The following is a 23,405-nucleotide window of genomic DNA, read 5'->3' as shown; positions in this document are numbered from 1 at the left end:
TTATGTAGGAAGGAAAGGGAACTTCATCAGGCTGATACAAAATGTCCATGAAAACATAAAATTAACAAGGGGTTGTGGCTCAATGGTAGGGTGCTTGCCTAGCATGCATGAGGCACGGGGTTCGGTCCTCAGCACACCACATTAAAAAAATAAAATAAAATAAAGGTATTGGGTCCACCTATAATTTTTTTAAAAAGGTAAATATTTAAAAAATAAAAAAATAATAAGAGCAAAAAACAAAATACCTGAAAGTGGCCATCATCATAGCTAGTAGTGAAATCCTTAAAATTTTCATCCTGAGGTCAGGAATGAGATAAGGATAGCAGCTATCACTACTTCTATTCAATCATGAATGGGAGATGCTGTTCGATGCAGTAGGAGAAGAAACACACAAGGATTGGAAAAAGAGTAAAACTAACATTACTCACGGATGGCATGAATAGGTTTCTAAAAATCGACAAAACCCCACTATGGCTGACAAGAGAATTTAGCAAAGTTGCTAGGTAAAAGGGCAATATCCAAGAACCATTTCTATTTCTAAAAGTCAGCAACAAATATAAGACGAAACTTTAAAAATGTTTTCTTATTTTCACAATAGCATCAGAAACATCATGTCCGTGGATGGGGAGACTATCACTCACTCTGGATTTATCTACAGGTTAAGAACAACTGCAATCAAAATCACAGCACTTTTGTGCAGAAACTGACATGCTCAGTCCACAATTTATGTGGAAAAATTCCAAGGGCCAAGTAGAGCAAAGGGAATCTTGAAGAGGACCAATGACGCTGGAGAACTCCTACCCCTAGATAGTCAAAGCAATTATAAAGCTACAGTAATTCGCACAATATGTCGATTGATACAAAGATATAAAAATAGATAGCGGAAGAGAAGCAAGTCCAGAACCAATCGCACACAGAATAAGGTCATCTCATTTATGACGAAAATGTCACTGCTGGCCAAGGATGATTTTTCATTAAATTTAGATCAACCGGATAACCATGTGGAAAAGAACAAACCTCTCTACTCTCCATGATACACACAAACCATTCCATGTGGACTGTAGATACTAAATGTGAAATTTAAAACACAAAAGGTATCAAGCTAAAAGCAAAGCTGGGTGTGGCACCTGCCCTGTAATCCTAGTTGAGGCAGGAAGCTGAGGCAGGAGGATTGCAAGGTGGAGGCCAGCCTTGGCAACTTAGTGAGGCTTTGTCTCCAAATACCACCCAAATGCCCCCATGAACAGCAGAGCAGATGAAATATGTACTGTGATAAAACCAACTCAAGGAATCACCACGTAGTACAGAGAATTAGGTACGTTTATCCTGTAAATGAGATAGATCTCACAAATGCTGAATGAATGACAGAATCCAGACCCAAAAGGGGTCAACAACATAGGATTTGATTCTTACATAAAATTCAAAAACAGAGAAAAACTAATCTATGGATTAGAAATCAGAATACCCAGAAGGCTGCTGGAGAACTGATATTGTTCTGTTTCTTTAGGTGTTAATTGCACAGGTATGTTTTCTTGTGTAAACACTTTAGGTACTTTTCTCTATGTGTGTCACATTTCAGTTAAAAAAAAAAAAAAGATAAATAAGGGAGAATGTTCTATCGGGGTCATAGAATTCCAGGGCATTTGTTTAAGTACTGTTCAATTCGGAGGTTATTAAACAGTATTAAAATTAGTCTGGACATATCATCTCTCTTTTTCTCACTGGTTTCCTTTCACGATAAAGGCTCAGTACATATCCAATCAAGGCCCTCCAATCAGTAGTTACAGGGTGGGCAGAAATGCAAAGACAGTATATTATTAGTTGCAAGGAACTTATAAGCAGTAAAAGTTACATTTTGTTTTAGAAGTGATTATCTTTTGCCATATGGAAGGCCAATTCTGTTTTTTGTTTACTTCTCTGTTTTTGGTACTGACCTACATTCCCAGCCCTTTTTTAATTTTCATTTTTGAGACAGGGTCTTGGCTAAGCTGTTTAGGGCCTCGATATATTGTTGAGGCTGGTTTCAAGCTTGTGATCCTCCTGCCTCGGCCTCCTGAGTTGCTGATATTAGGGGGTGTGCCACAGCTCCAGGACCAATTTTGTTTTTCAAGTTCACATATCTATTAACGATGGAAGAATTTTTTTTCCCCCAAATACTAATGCCAATATTAGGAGTTGTGTGTTTGGGAAGTTAATATTCTTGGCTCAGTTGTCTTTTGAGTTATTTCATTTAAAATAAATAAAGTCAATGGGTGAAACCCATTCAAGCTATCAATTTCATGCTCATTATTTAACTTTTCTTTATATCTACAATCTATTTTATGAGCCTCGATTCTCAGAAGAGTTATCATTATCTTTCCCTACGGCATTTCTCGTCCCAAAACCTTTCCTTGTTTTAGTTGTCTTTGGCATTTTTCTTTCTTGGTATCTTAAGCGCAGTAAATGTTCAATCAGTAACATAAACCTAAAACATCTCAAACCAAGATAACCAATTACCTAAACCCGATGTGTTTCCCAGGCCTCTCAAGAAATGCACTGTAATGGAGTCCTTGACCTTGATCAGCTTACAAAGGTGAAAGATGTGGTAGAGACAACAAGATCTCTACAAAGAGAAGGGGGGAGACTAACATGTTCCGAAATAATCAGAGCTAACTTTTGGGTGGGGCTGGGTTTTGAATTATGTCAGGATTCGCTTTATTATCCAAAGACCAAGGAAAAAGTATTTGTCCCTGTCACCCGGCATGCCCCTTATATCATTGACACACTGCTGAAGAAATATTAATGAAATGTATACAGCACTAAAGTTCAGGTTTTACATGGGACATGGACTTGACCATGAGGACTGTTTCTCCTTGGGTCAAATGCTTCTATCCTGGGTGACTGCAGCTTGAGATGAGGTTCTATCAATGGTAAAGGGATTTCTTTGTAAATGGCAAAGATTTCTAGTTGAATCTGGCCATACTTTGGGCTCTTAATTGCATCATGTTTTAAACCATTAAAAAACCTTGCAAAGAACCTATAGAGTAAGTCTGTGATTTTAATTACTACCCTAAAGGCAGATCTTCAGGTTAAGTGTAGTATCCAATGATGTTACATTAAATAATTACATTAGTACAAAGCAAAATAATAACAGTAAAATCATTTTATTTTGTCCCCAAGAAGTGGCTTAATAGAACAGAAGTAAGGGGGACCACAGCCTCGACTTGGCTGGATTAGAGGAAGGACAGTAGGAACCCTGTTTTGTTACGTAGTTTTGTCCTTGGCTCTCTGCCAAAGCTGGTCATTGAAATTTGGTTTCTTTCTTCTGGAACTGAGATTAACAATGTGCATCTATCAGATAACATCTAAGTATTCTGAAAAAATTGCTAATAAAAAGATGGCAAGAGAGTAAGCAACAAGTCCTACTTAGCTTTACCAGAAAACCCTAAATAGCATGCATAATGAAAATCTGTATTATCCCACATGGGAACTTTCATTTTAAGGGGGAGAGAAGATAGAACTAAGGTACCTACTCCTTATCAGGCAATGCACTAAATGGTTTATATATTAGATATTAGTTATTTAATCAAATAAGCTACCTTTTTTTTTTTTTTGGTACCAGGGATTGAACCAGCCAGGGGTGCTTTACCATCAAGGTACATTCCCAAACCCTTTGTATTTTTAAAGACAGGGTCTTGCTGAATTGCTTAGAGCCTCAATAAGTAGCTAAGGCTGGCCTCCAACTTGCAATCCTCCTGCCTCAGCCTCCAAAGTTGCTGGAATTATAGGCATAAGCCACAGTGCCTGGCTCAAATATATTTTTTTAAGCACTTCTAGCCAATAAGTCTTTTGAAGGTTCAAATAAATACTGGAAGTATCAAAAGGTAAACAGACTTGCAGAAGAACTTAAGGATTTGGAAAATATACAAATAAATGGTGACAAAATTAATATGTGAATAACATTCAGTTAATGACATTCAAACCAATGGAAGAACATTCTACCAATAACTTAATCATAGAGAATTTAAAACATATCTGTACCTGACTCGTTGTGTACACAGCATTGTTGGTTTGTTTATGTTGGCATTGGTTTTAGAATAATTTTCAACACACACTATACTTCTGTTTTCATTTGCTAAACATATTCCAGCCCCTGACCTCAGGAGTTCGCTGTGGTACAGGAGGAGACCATCTTGGTAATAATGAGTTAACAAGGACTTATTAGAGACCTATTCTGTGTTAGGAAATGAGACCGAGACATGAGACTCTGCCCCAGTGACTATATAATTTGGCTGAAAAAAAAAATGTATGAAACAGAAGATAAGAGCAACTGTCTCTTAATTCAGGGTTCAACTGTGTGACAGAGGCCACCAAGGCAAGAGGATTTTATTCTCCCATTTAGTAAATGTTAATGAGCACGCTGTTCACCCTGCAGTTGTCCATGGCCGCTGGAAGGTTTCCCTGGATGAACAAAGACCCCTGCTTCCCTGGGGTTAATGTCCCAGTGGGATGAGGCGGACCATGAACAATAAACACAACCAACCCACCAACGATGAGGTATCCTAGACTAGGACGGATGCTTTGGAGATGGGATCTTGGAGAGCAGACAGGGGAAGGGCAGTGGGGAGGATGGAGCAGTCAAGGTAGTTGTCAATGGAGACTGGGGGAATCAGTCAAGAGGGTGTCAGAGGAAGCGGGTCGCGGACAGGAACAAGGGCTGGAGTAGAGGCATCGAGGCAGGTTCACCTTGGGATGATGGAGGACTAGCTAAGAGGCCGATGCAGCTGCAGCAGAATAAAGAGGAGCTGGGGGTGGGGGGGACAGAAGACGAGAGGGGGATCAGAGAGGTTGTCTAGGGAGGGACAGGGGACAGGGCAGATTTCTTATGTATAAAATGGAGCTACTGCAGGGTTTTGAGTGGAGTGACAGATCTGACTCTTTAACATGATCCCTCTGGACGGCAGGTGTTGGGAGACAAGGGCAGACTCAGAAAAACCTGTCAGGGGACTGGCGTCCAGGCAAGAGGCGGTGGCTTGGATCAGGCTGGTGGCCACCAAGGAGGTAGAAGAGACAGAATAGTCACATTATCAGTTCAGAGGAGATGAGAACAACGAATAACAATACATTCAGAGCAGGCGTGTGTGTGTGTGTGTGGGGGGGGGGGGGATAGAGGTTTACTTAAACCTGACCTTGAATGACAGGGAGGATTTGAAAAGATGGAGGAATCAGGAGAGGCATTTTAGGACGCAGTGTGCTTAGAGGCAAGGATAAGAATGGCTTGTTCTGGGGACAAAGAGATTAGCCCGAACAGAGCAGGGCAGGCCAGTCCCCGGGGTTTGGTGGGAAATAAAGTAAAATACAGAACGTGGGGGTCAATTATGAAGGAGAGAGCCACAAAAACCAGGCGAAAGTGTCTAGATGTCACAGTGTTTACTATGAGGCCTGGTAAATAGTAGGTGCTCAATAAATATTAGAAGACTGATAAAGGGAGGTTTTATAGCACTGCTTATCTGCTCATCTGGATTGGACAGCAGAGTGTGTCTCATTTGGAAGGTCGAGGGGAGGAGGGCTAATTCACACGTGGATAATTGACAGCTGTTTCAAATCTCCTTCATCATGTTAACCACCAGGTGCCATTCACCACTTGTGGGAACCTCAAATCTCGTGTTGGCAATCTCTTGCTCCTATAAAAATTTCATGGGTCTAAAACGCCGTGTGCTCCAAAAGCCATGTGATCATAAATCTGAGGTTATAAGGGCTGGATTGCCACTACCATCAGTTACAGGTGTAATTTCGGTGTCTCGAAATTAGTGACAGGTGCAAAACCGCATTTGCAGAAAGAAAAAAAAAAGAGGAGAGAAACAGAAAAAGTAACGTCGCTGAAGTTTATAGAAACTTAGTTCTATTCAAATGAGTCCAATTCATTATCACATATATTTTCACCAACCCGAGGAGATGGATATGGGGCATGGACTGGATAACCCCTTAGCGTGCATTTTAAGTGTGTCCACAGGAAGCTACAGGAGCAGCTTTGGGACAGTTCTGTTGCTCTAAGACAGTGAAGAAATTCACTTTGTTCATATTTTGACAGATCCAAGGAGTATGTGCCTAAGAAAGAACCAGGGTGAGGTGTGAATTTCCCCTGGGGTGATTTCTCCAGGTTGAAGATGCAATTGACAATGCTCACAAAAACAGCATCTGTCACACCATCTCTATTAGAGCTATAAAAATCGTTTTCATTTAAAGACTCATGTTTTACAGCTCAATTAACACTTTCAATGGATGACTATTGCCCAGGACTTTCCAAGGCCAGGTTGTGTGATAAGGTCTAAAAAAATAATCCTGTGTTATCTTGTATTCGTCTGACGTAACTGCCATTTCTTTCAACTGCTTCTTATACTACAATTCATAATTTTGGGGGAAAGTATCAGAGAAATGACAGTTTTTTTTTTTTAAATAGGGAGGAGATTCTTAAGTGTAGAAATCTACTGAATCCTGAAGTTCAAGAAAGAACTTGAAAGTTAAATCAAGAAGTTAAATCAAGAAATAAATGATAAAATTAGAGGCACACTAATTTAAAAAAAAAGGTTAATATGGGCAAGAGTAAAATTATTTTTTTAAAAACCTTGATTTTTTTTTTTCTTTTGTGGTTTTGGAGATGGAACCCTGAGCTTCGTGGACGCTGGGCGAGTCCTCTGCCACTGAGCTGCAATCCCAGTCCTCTGACGGGTCATTTCAGGGGAGATTATGAAATTCAGAGCTTAAATCTTTCCTGGACTGCCTCTTCACTGTATAGAGACAATTAAAACTCAGTTTTCCCACGTGTCTGAGAAGAAAACATGCAATCGTTGTTCCCACTTAAGCCCCCAGAATGATTTCAACCTTTGGCAAGTCAATTTCTTCAGAGACAAATGTTAATAAAACAAATCAGGGCTGGGAGGATAGCTCAGTGGTGGAGCGTTTGCCTTGGCACACCGACTCATTTTGGTTTGATGAGGACAGCTCTGTTTTTCCATATTCTGTAAAAGACTTTAAATTTATTTGATTCTCCAGAGCGATTAATGCGACTACAATAAAAATCCATATAGGACGTTAGATCTGCTTTTGCAAATATTCTATCGCTCAGTCCTCATGATAATCCTGTCGTTTCTGTTAAAACACGTGGACACAGAGGGGCCAGAGAGGAAAAGGGACTTGGTCGTGTTCAAGCAGCTTGTCAGTGGCCCCAATGGGATTGGTCCTCACATTTCCAAGTACAGCATGGATCCCTCTGAACTTCTGAAAAGAGGCACATTTGGGTCCACTGTCTAGATGTTTCTGAGTCCCTTGGAGTCATGCAGACACAGTTTAAGTATCCTTCAATAAAAACAGCGTGCAATCAATCACTCGCTCCTATCTCGGGAGAGAGACTCGTTTCGAAGGATTGACGATTGCAGCATTTATCATGTCTCTGAGGCATATTTGCATTGCTCAATTCCCTCCAAAGGACAAGTGTGTCATCATCTCTCGATGCTCTGGTGCAACTGCTTAAAATGATAGAATTCACACAGGACCAAGTCTGGCACTGGAAGCGGGAGGCACCGTGAGCCTGAGCTTGTGGAAGCTTCCCTTGGATCTTGGCAATTTCTTCTGGTGGAAATGGTTTTGGAGCCAGCGTGGGGTTACTTGGGGTTGCTTGCAGAGCTCTTGGTGAACAAAGAGAGGGGAGTAACCTAAAGGGGCCGCAGGAAGAAGGGAGCCTTGGAAAAATTGTGGCAGTTCCCTCTGAGCATCGTGGAGATCTTAATTCTTGTGGATAAGACAAATATAACTGGACCTCTGGGTCATTCACAGTAAAAGTGTCACTTCTTCAGTAGCAGTTCCCAGCGCCCCGCAACCCACAATTCCTTTTGCTCCATGGCGAGGAAGAACGAGCTCCTAATTCCACCGAAGCCAAATCCACAAGCTTCATGCACGGTGACCTCAGATAACCGATGATCCTATACCCGATTTATTTTCAAGTTTATCTCCTTGGCAGGAGCAGGATATTTGGTGATCGTTCAGAAAACGCAACAGAAGTAACAGACGTAGGATCTCGAAATTTTAACAGAAAAAATACCACTGAATAAGTGGTAGAAGCCACGTAAGACAAGAATTGAATGGCTGATATAAAATGTTTTATCCTGCTAATAATTCTATTTTGTTTTGTTTTGAAGGGAAGTGGGGGTGTCTTTGCTGTGTTTCTCAAGGCTGTTCCCAAACTCTTGGGCTCAAGGGATCCTTCCACCTCACCCTTCTGAGTAGCTGGGACCTCTGGTGCACCCCACAGTGCCCGACAAATAATTCTGCACCATGTTGATTAAGAAGAAAAGTGCTGGATTTTTTTTTTTTAACTTTTAAAAATTGTTGGTATTTATTTATTTATTTATTTATTTGTGTTGCTGAGATTCGAACCCAGTGCTTCACACATGCCAAGCAAGTGCTCTACCTCTGAGCCACACCCCAACCCCATGGGCCCCAGCCCCTGCCCCATGGATTATTCTTTTGGAGGGATTTGAGACTCAAAGAATATTATGCTCAGGGCATAAAAACAGAGATTAGCACAGAATGAAAACTAGCTGGAATCACATAATCACCCCTTGCACAAACAGGACTTGCGCCCCCGGTCAAGCTAAAATATTTATTGCGCTGCATTCTAAACATATTCTTCCGAAAGAGACAAAACTATCAAATTTTGACTCAGAACTGTTACTTCACAACACATCCAGGACATTCTGCCCTGAGGCAGGCTAAAATGAATCACTAAAGGAAGATAGCAATAATTTTTATGGCTTACAGAAAAATAGAAGAAGGCTTTTTAATAGAATGTCATGGAACTAAAATCCTATTTAAGAGCCTCAGATGACAGAAATGAATCAAATGAGTGGGATGGAGGGACAGTCACTGGTAGAGCACAAGGGGCCCCGAGTTCTGGCTCCAATACCCCCCCCCACCCCACACACACACACTCATAATAAAATAAAATACTACTTCAGGAGACTTTTTTTCCCTCAATTCTTAAAAAAGTTCCATTTTTTAAAAAAATTGTGATCCCTATGTTCAGGCTTCTAGAAAAATCACAAGATTAAGAAGCCATCCATGTCGACCATGAAGTGACTTTCATTTGAATGCTTCAGCACTTATACTGTAAAACATGAATCCCCCTAGTTAGTACCGTCTGTTTTCACATGCGCTCTGTGAGAAGAGAAAGAGGGAACAAATAGAAATACAGAAATAAATACGAAACAATGCAAAACAGAACAAACTGTCCTGAGAAACTCCAGTAGAAGGAGCTAGACAAATGAAGAACTTAACCTTTAGCAAGAGCCAAGAAAGAAAGGTTGAAAAACTACGTTTCTGTGTGAATTGGACAAATTTGAATAGAAGTCACAGTTAATCATTGACTTGGCATGCATTTAACCTGTTAGGGACCTCATTTTCTTGATGTGTAAAATAAGATGCTTAAGAGAAGACCTTCTTTGAGGTACCCACTATCTTTTTTTTTTTTTCCCCTCTCCAATACATTTGCCACCAGGCTAGGAAGCATCCTAAGAAATCTAAAGCAGAATAGAACTTGTTCCTACACTCCGGGAGCTTGCAATCTTTATCTTTAGGGGAGATAAAATGTACACACAGATACCTAGATTTCAAAGTCGAACTGAGAAATGATGAAAGGACGTTAAGAGGGATAAAAATGCCCAAGAGGGATCAAAAACTGCTGTTAGATGCATCTGAAGTCCAAGATCAAAAGGGCAAAGAGTGACCCTTTCAGTATTCTAATAAGCTAAGAAGGAAACACATGTAAATTCAGGAAATAAAAATGAATAGGATTGTTTTGGGGGGTATAAATGTACCTTTAATACTTAAAGTCCAGGAAGCAAGAGCCCCACACAGATATAAAATGCAGACTAGGCTAGGAGTTTGTGTGGAGGCTTGGAATCCATTCATAAGTGAACCCTACAGTAGCAAACTCCGCATTAAAACACCAGAGAATACACATAAAAGGATCAGAATAAGGATAAAATGGAAAACAGACAATCTGCGCAATTTCGTCCTTACGCAAGTGCCCAAAGCAAATGCCCAAAGCATCCCCAGCCACCGCACCTGGAATCGCCTTTACCTTGTGAGGTGCTTGCGGACAGTGAACCGGTGAAGGAATCGCCCTCTGGGTCAACAGGAGGATCTCCCAGAGTTTCACCCATAACCGCGTGGAATGGGGATGAGCCGTCATTCACACTGACGTTTGGTCTGTTTCTTGCAAGAGATCAATCCATTAAAGGGAAAAGGCTTGTGATGGTAGGAGTGTGTGAATACCACCAACGAGTCAAGACGTTAGTTTCTGAATATTTGGGAGAGGTCGGAATAAACACAGAAAGGACCGGCTGGCACCGTCCTGTGAGAGGGCCAGCTGTGACAGAATGTTGTGTCATAATGTTTGCTGCTTTGGCAAGACTTGGTACATTACAGGGAAAACATTGCCACACTGTCTCGCCAGTGACCCACACATTCTGTGTCTTGAGAGGGGCAGGAACACTTGGAATCATCAGAGCGGAGATCATTTCAGGATTTGATCGATTTTTTAAAATTTCAATAAATGGGTTGGGGCTGGGGATCCGAGGTAGAGTGCTCACCTAGCACGTTCGAGGCACTGGGTTCGATCCTCAGCACCATGTAAAAATAAATAAATAAAATAAAGGCATGTGTCCAACAACAACTAAAAAAAAAAAAAATCTAAAAAAATTGCAATAAAACGCACATCTATCGCTTCTTAGTGGAAAACTTAAAAATCTCTGGGTTATGAAATAGCAATGAAACTTATTTGGGTAAAGTTTCTTTTAGGTGTCCATCCACTAGGTGTCCATCCTTGGTTGAATCTCAATTATCTGAAGAATATTTTGGATCTCAAGTGTGTGTGTGTGTGTGTGTGTGTGTGTGTGTGTATTCCTCCCCTCCACCCCAAATGATATTAGCTTCAGATATGCTTTTGGAATTTTTTTTTTTTTTTGTACCAGGGATTAAACTCAAGGATCCTAAACCACCAAGCCACATCCTTTTTTTTTTTTTTTTTTTTTTTTTTTTTTTTTTTTTTTTAGTTTAGAGACAGGGCCTCACTAAATTGCTGAGGCTGGCCCTGAACTTTCCATCCTCCTAACTCAGCCTCCTGAGTTGCTAGGATTATAGACGTGTGCCACCACACCCGGCTCATATTTTAAATTTTGCTACCAGCATGCTACCCCAAAGTTACATGTCTAAGGTATTTAGTTGACTGTTTTACAAAATCCAATGTGACAGCAACTACTACCCAAATTCTATGAAAACTATAAACGGCCGAGAGACGGAGGGCCTGATATGGTTTTGATTTTCAGTTACGGTTTGCTTTTTTAAAAAGTTAAAGTTTATCCAGCTATAGCCACTTCAGTCATGTTTCAACGGTCGATGGTTCAATGATAAATGCTATGTCATAATGAAAAAACTCGATTCCTTCTGAAAAGAATAATGCGTTACCAGAAGAAAAAAAAAAAAGACTGGCCCTGTTAAGTTGGCGAGGAATTGTGGTCAGTTTTGTAATCAGGAAAAAGCTGGCTTCTTGCTCAAGGCCTTTGCCCTTTTTGGCAAGGATAAACATGAACCGTGCCAAACTGCTAATGTGGGAGCAGGTCTTGTCATACAGACGGCCTAGTGGAACTGCAGTGAGCTGTGGGTGTTAAAAGGTGCCCCCACAGAGGGCAGTATATCCGATGGCAATAATTCTCTGAATTACACTCATCCTGATATTCCCCAAGTGGAATAACCATATATCTGGTTAATCTAGGTTGAGTAACTACTTATTCTTCAAGGGGACTAGTGTAAGTTTCCCTGTCAATCATGGAGCAATAGCTCGATGGGATAACGCTTAACCGGTCTGAAGAGCACACAATGAAGTAGAGATTTGGGCAATTACATCATTACTTTAAGCCCCCAAAGCCCTGAACTAATGTAATTCAAGTTAAAGCAAGTTTCTTGACAGTCCAAATGATGGGGGTAATTATCACTCTGGAGGATTAGTTTTTATCTACATTGACTTTGAATCCTCCATAAGAGTTTCTCCTTCCCTCTCCACGTTTGGAAATTTACTTTTATACCAAATTAATCCAGACGTGAGGCTGTCTTTCTTACAGATGTGATGTAATCTAAGTAAGGTTCTTGGTGGAATTTGAGACAGACCAAAAATCATTTACAAAGGCCAAGAATACACTTCTTTCTAATAGTATAGAACAAAAATGGAAGTCCCACTCTGCCTATAGATAACTACCATTCAATGTCCCAGGACATATTTGAGACTAAAGAGCAAATGGCAGCCTTATTTCCTAAGAAGTGGCAATATCTCACTTCATTCCCTAATGTCTCCTCATTTCTGCCTGCATATTCCAGACTCTTTTTTTTTTTTTTTATACTAGGAATTGAACCCAGGGTGCTCTACTACTGAGGTATATCCCTAGTCCTTTTTTTTTATTTTTATTTTTATTTTTATTTTTATTTGGAGACAGGGTTTTGCTAAGTTGCTGAGGCTTGCCTCAAATTTTCGATCCTCCTTCCTCAGCCTCCCGAGTTGCTGAGATTATGGGTGGCAGGCACCACCACACCCGGCTTTTCAACTTTTTAAAGTGATTACGGCTAGGAGTATAGTTCAGTGGTAGAGCGTGTGGTTAGCATGCACGAGGCTGTGAGTTCAGTCCCCAGCACCAAAAGAAAAAAGGAAGAGTTTTATTAAAATATTCTGAAGATCGTGTTGAGTATGGAGGGTCACAATATTGGCAGAAGGATCCCATTAGAGAGTGAATGTTAATAAAATGAGAAATGAGAAAAGTACATTCTCCAAGTTAAACAGCCAAATGGGGATATATCCCATTTGGCACTGGAACTAGAATCTAGGTTTGCAGGACTCCCACGCCCAAGCCAGTCTACTATTGGCCTTGCCGTCTTCTACTCTGACAAGGGTATACATCGCCTCTTTTAATAAATCAGGCACAACAAGGATAGAGTGAGAGGTCACTTAAGGGGAAAGTCTGTTAACTCTTTCAAGGGACATTAAAGAGTGCCTGTGTTTGCTCACACCTGTACTCCCAGTGGGATGGGGAGGCTGAGGCAGGAGGATCTTGAGTTCAAAGCCAGCCTTAGCAACTCAGCAAGACCCTTTCAATTCTCAATAAGAGTTTCTCCTTCCCTCTCCATGTTTGGAAATAAATAAAACATTAAAAAAAGGCTGGGGATGTGACTCAGTGGTTAAGTACCCCTGGGTTTAATCCCCAGTATAAACAAAAGGGGGGGGGGCTATGTTATTCCTTTTCCACTGCCAATGGTCATGGTGGGCAACCCCTCCGTGCCTGTCTTCCCCTTGTTCCCACACCCCTGGAAGAAGATGTAGCTCGCTTGTGCCACATAATTCTCTGTGGGCATCTTTGTTTCTCAGGCCAAGAGCATTGCCTAGTTCTCAGGTTGCACTGTGGTCTCTGTGACTATTTGGGCGACACCCCGATCCAGTCTTTTCAAACGTTCTTTAAGGAATGAATTTCTCTGCCTCCTGTTATTTCTCTTCTCTCTTTTTCTTTTCAGAGGCCAATCAATTTGCCAACCTCCTGGGGAGGCAGGCCTTCCTCCTAAGTCTCTAGCAGTTCTGTGCTTCGGTTACTCTACCATTGAAGTCATTGCTAATAGTTAATTATTCCCTCACACCCGGATCGGCTAACACACTGGCCATACTTGGGCATTCCTTCCTGCCCTGGGCCAGACTGTTACTCACTTGAAAGCAAAAATTAAAAAAAAAAAATTCTCTCTTATTTGTTGTATTGCATTCATTTGTGAGCTCAGCATTTATTGACAATAGGTGGCAAGCCTTGAACTAGGGGCTGCGAATACTGTGGTGTTATTTTACAGAGTGTGGAAACAGCTGACACACAAAATTGACACTCTTGATCAGCGTGGAGGCTGGCATTCAGCAGGTTCCAGACACACTGTTTACAGTCTTGACAGCGCTTACCAGCCAGGCAACACATCTGACATGGTGAGGTCCTCATGACATAGCTGTACGGTGTGGATCGTTTGATCCACGTTACTGATAACCTTTTGTCCTACCACACGGAAGTGGAGGTCATTTCAGAAATAACTTGCCCCCCGTGGATGTTAAAGTGGATGAAAATGGAATCGAACAGATTACACTGTTATTCTTTTATACACCTGTTCTGTTCCCAGATTCTGAAGACAGTTTCAGTTTACAGCCCAGCATCCGCCTGCTCACTGGTCAGATATTCACCAAACACCTACTAAGGGCCAGGTGTTGTTCTAGGCCTCGCAGATAAACACACTGAGAGGCCGAGGATCCTCCTCAATCGTTCACCTGTAACTGCATTGACCAAAATTACCCCAAGAGACCTAGGGGAGGTATCTTTCAGTTTAGTTAGCTTTGAAGGTCACCTGGCCTGCGCTGGCATCAGAAATAATATATCTGCATCTTGATAAAAGGAATAAATTGAAAAGAATAATATTATTTGCTTAAATGAAGTCATTTCTATCACCGGATGGTACGTGATCACAAGAAAATTCATAATGGTTCTGACGTGCATGTGAATGTCCCTGTCCTTCCAGGTCTTCACACTATTCCTCAGTGTCCCACTCTGCAGAATGTCAAAATCAGAAGGACGTGGTACTGAAATAGGCCAAAGAGCGGAGGGTGCATTACGCCACAGTATAAACTCCTGGAGCCTCAGATCTTGCCTAGGGTGCCCCCGATGGGGGATGAGCACCTTGCATCTCGATAGAGGAGCCGCTCTGTGTACCTCTTGTAGGGGAGGCCCCTTCAAGGGTCATCCTTGGTCACTTTACAGAGTGAGGGGACGGTCAAAGAACACCTCTCTCCTGCGCTGTACACAGAATGAACTTGACTCCTGCCGAGGCTTTGTGCGAGGGAGAGGAGGAGAGGGGGCCTGTCTCCTGGGACCGGGGAGACACTGGGCTGGGAATGTCTGTGGGTGTAACACTGTAGCTTCAGCACAACGAAGAATGAGAATGAAGGATGATTATAAAAGGAAGAGAGGGAAAGCCCACTTAATGCTCTCCCGGTTTGTGACACTTGAAAAAAAAAAAATGGACAGTTTGGTATCCGAGAAGGCGACGTCTGTGACGTTACTTTATGGAACCAGCCCTTGGCCAGAAGAATCTAAATGTTACTCAACTAAAAAACTTCCAAAATCTTAGCACATTTGGGAAAACACAATGAGACATAAAAATTGTGAATGGTTCAATAGCAAAAAGGAAGAAAAGACCTAAACACCTCTAGTTAAAATCACAGTATTCTATCCCCATGAAGTTATTTTTAGCGTTACTCACTGTTAGAATGATTTATAAAGAATCTTCCTATAATGCAGATTTTTTTTTTGGGGGGGGTATACTAAGGACTGAACCCAGAGGCTCTTTATCTCTGAGTTACATCCCCAGCCCTTTTTATTTTTTATTTTGAGACAGGATCTCACTAAGTTGCTTAGGGTCTTGCTAAGTTGACAAGGCTGGCCTTGAACTTGCGATCCTCCTGCCTCAGCCTTCCCAGTTGCTGGGGTTACAGGCGTGCACCATCAAGCCCGGCTCAGAATATTAAATATATTTTACATTACTTTAGTCTTAAAGGTTAATGAAAACCTTGCCTTTTTTGACTTGGAATTTGTCCTCTAGACTGAACTTGGATTTCTAAACTTGCTTTGATTGGTTTCTTTTGGGTCAAACAGGCTCTGGTAGCATTGGTATAGAATAGTAGGTATAGATTTTTTTTTCTTCTGCCATAACTTCATTTAAAAATTGGCTTCACTGAAATATATAAGGGCTGCTAACACTGACGTCAGCTCCTGAGAGCCCAGGAGCACCCCGACAGCTCCCTCCTCTTGGTATCCCCAGAGCCTAGCACAGTACCTGGTTGGCACTAAAATCTTGTTTATTGGTCTTGTTGATCATAAGAGTGGCGAAAGAAGAGCTCATTGCCACATCTGTGTCACATGCACCATTCAAGGAGGAGCTTAAAAGAGACCTAATCAACTGATAACAGCATCAATTTTCTTCTTGTTCCAACAAGACTTCATTTTCCCTCTAAGGCCCCAAAGCAACCACCAGCATGTCACCCTAAGCCACCTTCTACCCTCACCCAGGACAGCTGCCTTCTCCTAGCACAAGTGCAGTTGGCTTGGAACCTTATCTCCAAGGGGTGGTTGCATCAGCTCAGGGTTTCTTCATAGTCACGAAGGAGACAGCAGGGGAGGACTGTGCCAAGGGGACTCATGCCTTTGAGAAGAACAAATAATCCTGTATCTTAGATGCAAATTCTACCCTAGCCATCACCGCCAGCCATATATTCCCATTGACAGAGGAGACGTTTGAATCCATCTGCCTCGTTTCTTTTTTTGAAAGGCAGAATCCAATCTTCTTTTGTCAAAAATTGTGATTTTGCCAGGTGCAGTGGCGCACACCTGTCATCCCAGCAACTTGGGAGGCTGAGGTGGGAGGATCACAAGTTGGAGGCCAGCCTCAGCAATTTAGCAAGGCTCTATCTCAAAACAAATAAAAAGGGCTGGGGATGAAGTTCAGTGATAAAGCACCCCTGGGTTCAAAAAACAAAAACAAAAAACAATTCCAAGCAAACTGTAATTTTGTTAAGAACTATATTATTTTGATTTAAAATAAAAACAATAAAATGATGCTAACTTGAAGCCTACACTCCAGCAGATGTACATGTAATATTTTAAAAAGTGTTTAACAATGAAGCAGTGGAAAAGAACACTGACATTGAGCCAGAAAGGCGAGGTTGTAAGTTCTAATCTGGTCTCCGCCACAAATTCTCAGCTCCTTGGATCTATATCTCTCATCTCTAGAGTAAGAAGGCCTCTTTACAAAAGAGCAAAATCTTTAAGGTCTCTTTGTTGCTGTTGTTTTGTGGTACTGAGGACTGAACCCAGGGGCATTCTATCACCAGAGTATATCATCAGCCCTTTTTTCATTTTATATTTTGAGACAGGGTCTCACTAAACTGTTGAAGCTGGCCTCCAACTTGTGATCCTCCTGCCTCAGCCTCCCAAGTAGCTGGGATTCCAGGCATGTGCTACTATGTCTGGCTTCTCTTTGGGTTCTAATGTGAAGATATTGAATAATGTCAGAAGTTGGTTTATTTGTAGCTTAATGGAAATGCTATATATTGTACTCTTATTCATGTTCTGATGCAGAGAGACTATGTCCTTATCATACCCAATAACAAACGGACAGTATATAAGGCACTTTCATGTGGAAAAATAATGTCCAATAGTAAATGAAAAGCCTTGAAAAGAAAAACCAACTGAAAACTTTCTTTCTTTTCCTTTTTTCCTTCAAAAGTTAACTTTTGTAATACCTGAAAAAGAGCCTAACCTGTCTAACCACTTTCTAGGGATCAACTAAACGCTTTTCAAATTACTGCACCTTTGAACCAAAGACTACTGCCTGAGCTATGTTAACGTGTCTTTGCAAGTAACATCTGAAATTCTCCAGTAATTGGGTTTCTTGCATGATAAAATACCACGAGCCATACTATCGACTGACGTGTACACATGTTGTGGGAAATCCTAACCCTCTAAGGCACGCATCTTTTGTCAGACTTCAGATTTTATCAATTAAATTTTGGAGATTATTTACATGGACATTTCTTAAGTAACACCGTCTCACGGGTGAACCATACTAGGAATCCCCAGATGCCACAGCAAACTAGGAGACAGGGAATGGCAGGTTTCGTTTACGTAAAAGAAGCAATTTATAGCCAGGCGTGGTGGCACAAGCGACTTGGGAGGCTGAGGCAGGAGGACTGCAACTTGCAGGCCAGCCTCAGCAACTTAGCAAGGCCCTGTCTCAAAATTAAAAGGGTTGAGGGGCTGGGGTTACTGTAGCTCAGTGGTAGAGCGCTTGCCTAGCACGTGTGAGGCCCTGGGTTCGATCCTCAGCACCACGTTAAAGATAAATAAATAAAATAAAGGTATTGTGTCCATCTACAACTAGAAAATTATTATTTTTTTTTTTTTAAGAAAAGGGTTGGGAATGTAGCTCCGTGGTAGAGCACCTCTAGGTTCAATACACGGTACCAAGGGGGAAAGCAATTTACCAATGTCATGATTGCATTGAAGAAAATATGAGGCTACTGACATCCCATGACTCACAAAGAGTACCAGGGAGATTAATACGATCATATTGTAATTTCTCATATGTGGTCAATGGGTTCCAAAGGAATGAAATGATTTGCCCAAGGCATTACCAAGATAATTAGTGGCAGAGTTTGAACCTGATTCGCAGTTCAGAGCTCCAAACTGTTCAGATCAATGTTCGGACCCATTATCCTTAATGGCAGCAATCACGGTAGAAGCCTATCAGCATTGGAAGCATTCAATCTGCCGCGAGGTGATTCAGGTAATGTGGACAAATGACCCATGCAAATGCCATAGTTCATCACAGAGTCTGGATACAAAGTAAGCACTCAATAGTGTCGTGGTGATTAAAATTTGATGATATTGGAACAGCGACTCAGGAATTCACTTTGCTGACTAATGTCCTTATTTCATACATTCTGCATGAGTCACCCCAGTATTCTGGGGTTCTCCCAATACCAACAGAGTTTTTTTTTTTTTCCCCTTCCTAATGACAGTTCCTTGCTTTTATGAAAATAATCAAGATTACCATGCGAAAAGGGTAATATCACTCTAACCAAAAAAAAGTACCTTTGAGCTGAACAGTGTTTTATATCATTTGAAACTCAAAACCTTGCTGGGTGGTCATTCGAAGCAGAAAAGAAAATAATAGCAATTATTGGAAGAGGACTTCAACATGGAACCTGGGGTTGGGCCTGTAGCTCAGTGGTAGAGCACTTACTTAGCATGTACAAGGCCCTGGGTCAAAACCTGGTGATAATGTTTGGCTCTAGAGCTTTCCTTATTTGTCTTTAGTTGGTTTAATATAGTCAGACCTGGGTTTGAGTTGGAGATCTACCATTTAAAACCCTATTTACGTGGCTAGGCTCACTGGTGAACTTCTATAATCCCAGTAACTTGGGAGGCTGAGGCAGGAGGATCATGAGTTTGAGGCCAGCCTCAGCAATTTAGCAAGGCCCTCAGCAGCTCAGTAAGATTCCCATCTCAAAATTTTAAAAATTAAAAAAATAAAAATAAAGAACTAGGGATGTAGCTCAATGGTAAAGCACACCTGGGTTTAATCGACAGTACCAAAAGAAACAAACAAAATATTTTCACTTTGAAGAGGCCACTTTATCTTGCTAAGACTCTTGTTTTCTCATCTGATAGAGCAGCTTTGAGAATTAGAGGTGATTTATGTAAATCAGTGCCTGGAACAGAATAGGTGCTCAAATTACACTAATTATGAATTCTTATAATCAAAACCTTAAATCTTATACATGATGTCTGATTAATAAAATAGTAAGAGCAGTCACCAAGCAGCAATCTTATTGCTCTTATGTTAAAAGGAACTACATTTTAGGGGTTCCCAAAACCCCTAAAATCAGTGCATAATGAACTGAATTTTGATGACAATTAATAATAAGCCATATAGAATATATTATTTATAACTACTTTTCAATTAAGATTCATCAAACAGTTAATAGTATATTAGGTCAATTACCTAAAAGTTTGTCTCTTTAATCTTCATTCATTAGTATAACACTATAAATTCTCTCTCCCAATCTTGGACTCTCCATTCAAATTTATAGAAATTTTTTGTGTGTGTATGTGTGTGGTGCTGGGGATTGAACCCAGGGCCTCACACATGCTAGGCAAGCACGTTTACCTCTGAGGTGGTTTTTTTTTTTTTTTTTTTTACTATTTATTTATTTTGTAGTAGATGGACAGCCTGCCTTTATTCTATTTGTTTATTTTTATGTGGTGCTGAGGATAGAACCCAGTGCCTCACATGTGCCAGGCAAGTGCTCTAACACTGAGCTACAACTCCATCCCCCACCTCTGAGCCCCCATTTTTTTTTAAATTTATTTTGAGATGGGGCCTCCCTACATGGTCAAGGCTGGCCTCCAACTCCTGATCCTCATGCCTCAGCCTCCTGAATCACTGGGATTACATAGTGTGAGCCACTATGCCCAGCTGTAGAACAGATCTTTCACCACATTGGTGAAAACAATAAGACTGAAAAAGATATAAAGTAGTTTTAACATTTAGATTCCATATTTACTGAGCGACTACTCTGTCAGATGCTGTGCTCAATGTCCTAAGACACAAAAACCTTGCTTAGACTTCATAAAAACTCTTGAGTTTGAAAGGAAACATACTTGGAAGCCAATGAGGCCAGTTTGTGATTAGATGATGAACAATGAGGCACCAAGCAAAGCATTTCAGTATCACATAACTAGGACTAGAACAAAGAGGAAGGCTGAGCTTCGGTTCTCAAACCCTTTCCCTACTTTTTAGTAAAGAGGAACAAGATACAAACAAATCACTCTTCTATAAGTAGGTGACCTGAGAGAAGGGTAAATAATAATCACTGCCACTGAAGTCCTATTTTGGTGTCAACTACATGCACGCCACATACTGTAGTACTGGCCACTGGTTTTCATTCTCTCTACTCTTCACCGCCGGGTGGACTGCATATTTCAGGGAAATCACACAGCTTTAATTCCTGAAGGCAGCTCTCTTGGATAGAGATACTAGCTGAGTGATAGAATCAGGAACACTTCCTTTTGGAAATTCAATGTGTGGATTCAGGAAAAGACAAGTTTATTAAAACTTGCTGAGGCTGGCCTCTCATGGTCCTCCTGCCTCAGCCTCCCAAGAAGAGAGTCTAATCGCTAATGAAACCAAATACCTTAGAATCCAAAGTAGCATATCTAAAGGAAACAAGAACTCAAGTCCAGAGGTAGGACATTCTTTCTAACTGGCCCAACACAGTTCCTTCAGGGAAGACTAAAGGTCTAACTTGATCTCTTTCATTAAAAAAAAAAATTGATGTCTTCAATACCACACTTTCTTGGTTAGGCCTGTCTGTTTCCTCCATTCATTGAATGTTCACATCATACAACACAGACCTAAGTTTCATTCCTGGTAGCCAGGGAAGCAGCTGCTTCTTCACCGTTTGATCAAACTACCTAAAATTCACTTTTCCACCGTTGGTCTATTTCTTATGTGGATGGGTGGCCAAGTCCAGCCGGGATCCAGGCAGGCTCCCTAGCCTGCTGTTGAGAATGTTTTCTCAGTTACTTTAAAAACTTTTATTTAACCTTCAGTCTTTGTTTTTTTTTTTTTTTTTTTTTTTGTTGTTGTTGTTGTTTTCCTCTGACAGTTACAAGCAATACCCATGCTCCTGGTTCTTCAGATATCTAATCTTTTTTCTTTTTGTTGTCTATTCACAACTGCCAACCAACCCCTAAGTGATATAATGCATGCTTCATTTTTACCTAGAAATTTCCATTAAGAGAGTTTTCAATTTTTTTTGCAAGTGGTTATATCATTAAGGAAAATGATGCAGGATAGTTAGAATACAAACTTGGGTTCTTTCGGAGGAGTTGTGGCTTTGGGAAGAGAGTCTAGGATCCTGGGCAGGTTTGTGGGCTAATTAAACCCCAGGCCAGCCACTCAGCTTGCTCCTCATACCCAGGGCGGCTTTTCTGCAGAAGAGACCCCAAGCCCGAGGAAGATGTTATGTTTTTATATTTCCAAAAAAGGAGCTCCATTTTAATAAACTTTTCATCTGAAGCATTTAGAAACATTTTTAACTGAAGCAAAGATTAAAACAGGAAGACAGACAAGAAATAACTTTTGCAATTCTCCAAATAAGGGGACTTCCCTCCCACCCACCCACCTACTCCCCACAAAATTAAAATAACATTGAGCCTTAACTCAGTCCTCCTTCTAATTATGTTTTTCTTTGTTATCTATTGCACACTTTCAGATGAAGCGCTTAAAATGCCTACAGTAACTCTGGGCAGATTGACAAATATCCTACACATTGAAATGAGACGGGGTGGGCAGGAGGCCAGATTGCTTAACTGTGACTTAGGAATCCGTGGAGGTGGACCAGCCAAAATCTCTTCGGAGCTCCAAAGCCAGGCGCAGAGCCGAGAAAACAATGGGCCGGGTTCTCCCACAGGAGATGATTCCCATTGTATGGACCATTGTTTCCCTTGTGTACCGCCTGAAGGTGAAGTGTACCATGCTGTGTGGGAGACCTTCCTTTAAGGGAGGGACCGACGATGAGAACGTAGCCTCTGGGAGATTCCGGAATGATATGCCGATAGGTTCAGCAGGGAACTTTCAGACAGACTTTCTGGGAACAGTGTACCCCAGAGCCCTACGCATCAAGGTCAAGAAAGTTTGGGGACCAAGAGTTCACGGGACCATCCATGTGCTGGGCTATAGGAAGGGGCCGTGAAGAGAGTATTGGGAAAGGGATAAACAGAAATGGTAGGAGGGGACTGTCATAGGTACAGGGAATGCTAGAGCACATTCACTCATAATTTCCTCTTCGTGTAGAGCTAGCTGGGGAAACTGAGGCACAGAGGTGTTCATTTACAGAAGGGGAAACGAAGGCACAATAAGGTTCAGTGATGGGCCCACAGCCTTGTCTAAGGTTACTACAGAGTGAGAGACACAGTCAAAGTTAGACCCATTCCCTGGTTCCACTACGATAGTCATTTTCTGTTTCAACTGAGGCTCCTTGCTGTGGGCTGGGGAGAGGCAGATATCTAGCAGATAAATATTCTCAGGAAGTCCTATGGCTCTTTATAAAAATCCCTTTTCTTTCTTTTTTTTTTAAACCTTTATTTTATTTAGTTATTTTTATGTGGTGCTGAGGATCGAACCCAGGGCCTCCAACGTGCTAGGTGAGTGCTCTACCACTGAGCCACAACCCCAGCCCTAAGAAGCCCTTTTCTCAACAGCTTTATTGGGGTGTATTTTACATTTCACAAGGTTGACCATTTCAAATGTGTAATTCAATGGACTGCGGTGGTATAGATTACTTAGTTTTGCAACCAATACCCTGAGTCAGTCTTGGGACACGTTCACCTGGTAGGATCTCTGCTGCTCATTTACATCCAATCCTGGTGTTTCACCCCCCTCCGACCCCCGCAGCCCCCCATCCCAGGAGACCACTGATCTCCTTTGCTGTGTCTATAGCTCTGCTGCTTTCACTGGACGCCGCACACAAACGGAGTCACAGATCACAGGGTTCCACGAGCCTGACTTTCTTGCACTTTATGTCTTTGGGGTTTATCCACACTGTAGCGTGTGCGAAGAGCTCACTGGTTCTTACTGTTGAACTGTCTAGATGAAGCCATGTATGGACACAGCATATTTTGTATATCCTTGCAGTTGATGGACAGGTAGATTCTAATTTTTGACAAAGTTTTTAATTCTCT

At 41.4% G+C, this 23,405-nt stretch overlaps 1 protein-coding gene across 5 annotated transcripts in view; it reads right to left on the bottom strand.

The window, feature by feature from the left end:
* PPARG (peroxisome proliferator activated receptor gamma) overlaps positions 1–23,405 on the bottom strand; it is a 139,255-nt gene that overhangs the window by 64,050 nt on the left and 51,800 nt on the right. Inside the window, exon 1 of one of the 5 annotated variants that reach the window (XM_081276294.1) lies at positions 10,118–10,329. The exons of the other annotated variants lie outside the window; for them this stretch is intronic. Coding sequence (XP_081132420.1) covers positions 10,118–10,199 — 82 coding nt within the window. The 5' untranslated portion in view covers positions 10,200–10,329. Of the gene's footprint in view, positions 1–10,117; positions 10,330–23,405 lie in introns of those variants that run through there. 5 annotated transcript variants of the gene reach the window in all.

Source organism: Spermophilus citellus, assembly GCF_964194105.1.
Source record: "Spermophilus citellus genome assembly, chromosome: 19".
NCBI lineage: Eukaryota > Metazoa > Chordata > Mammalia > Rodentia > Sciuridae > Spermophilus > Spermophilus citellus.
This window is presented reverse-complemented; position numbering and strand designations above follow the sequence as displayed.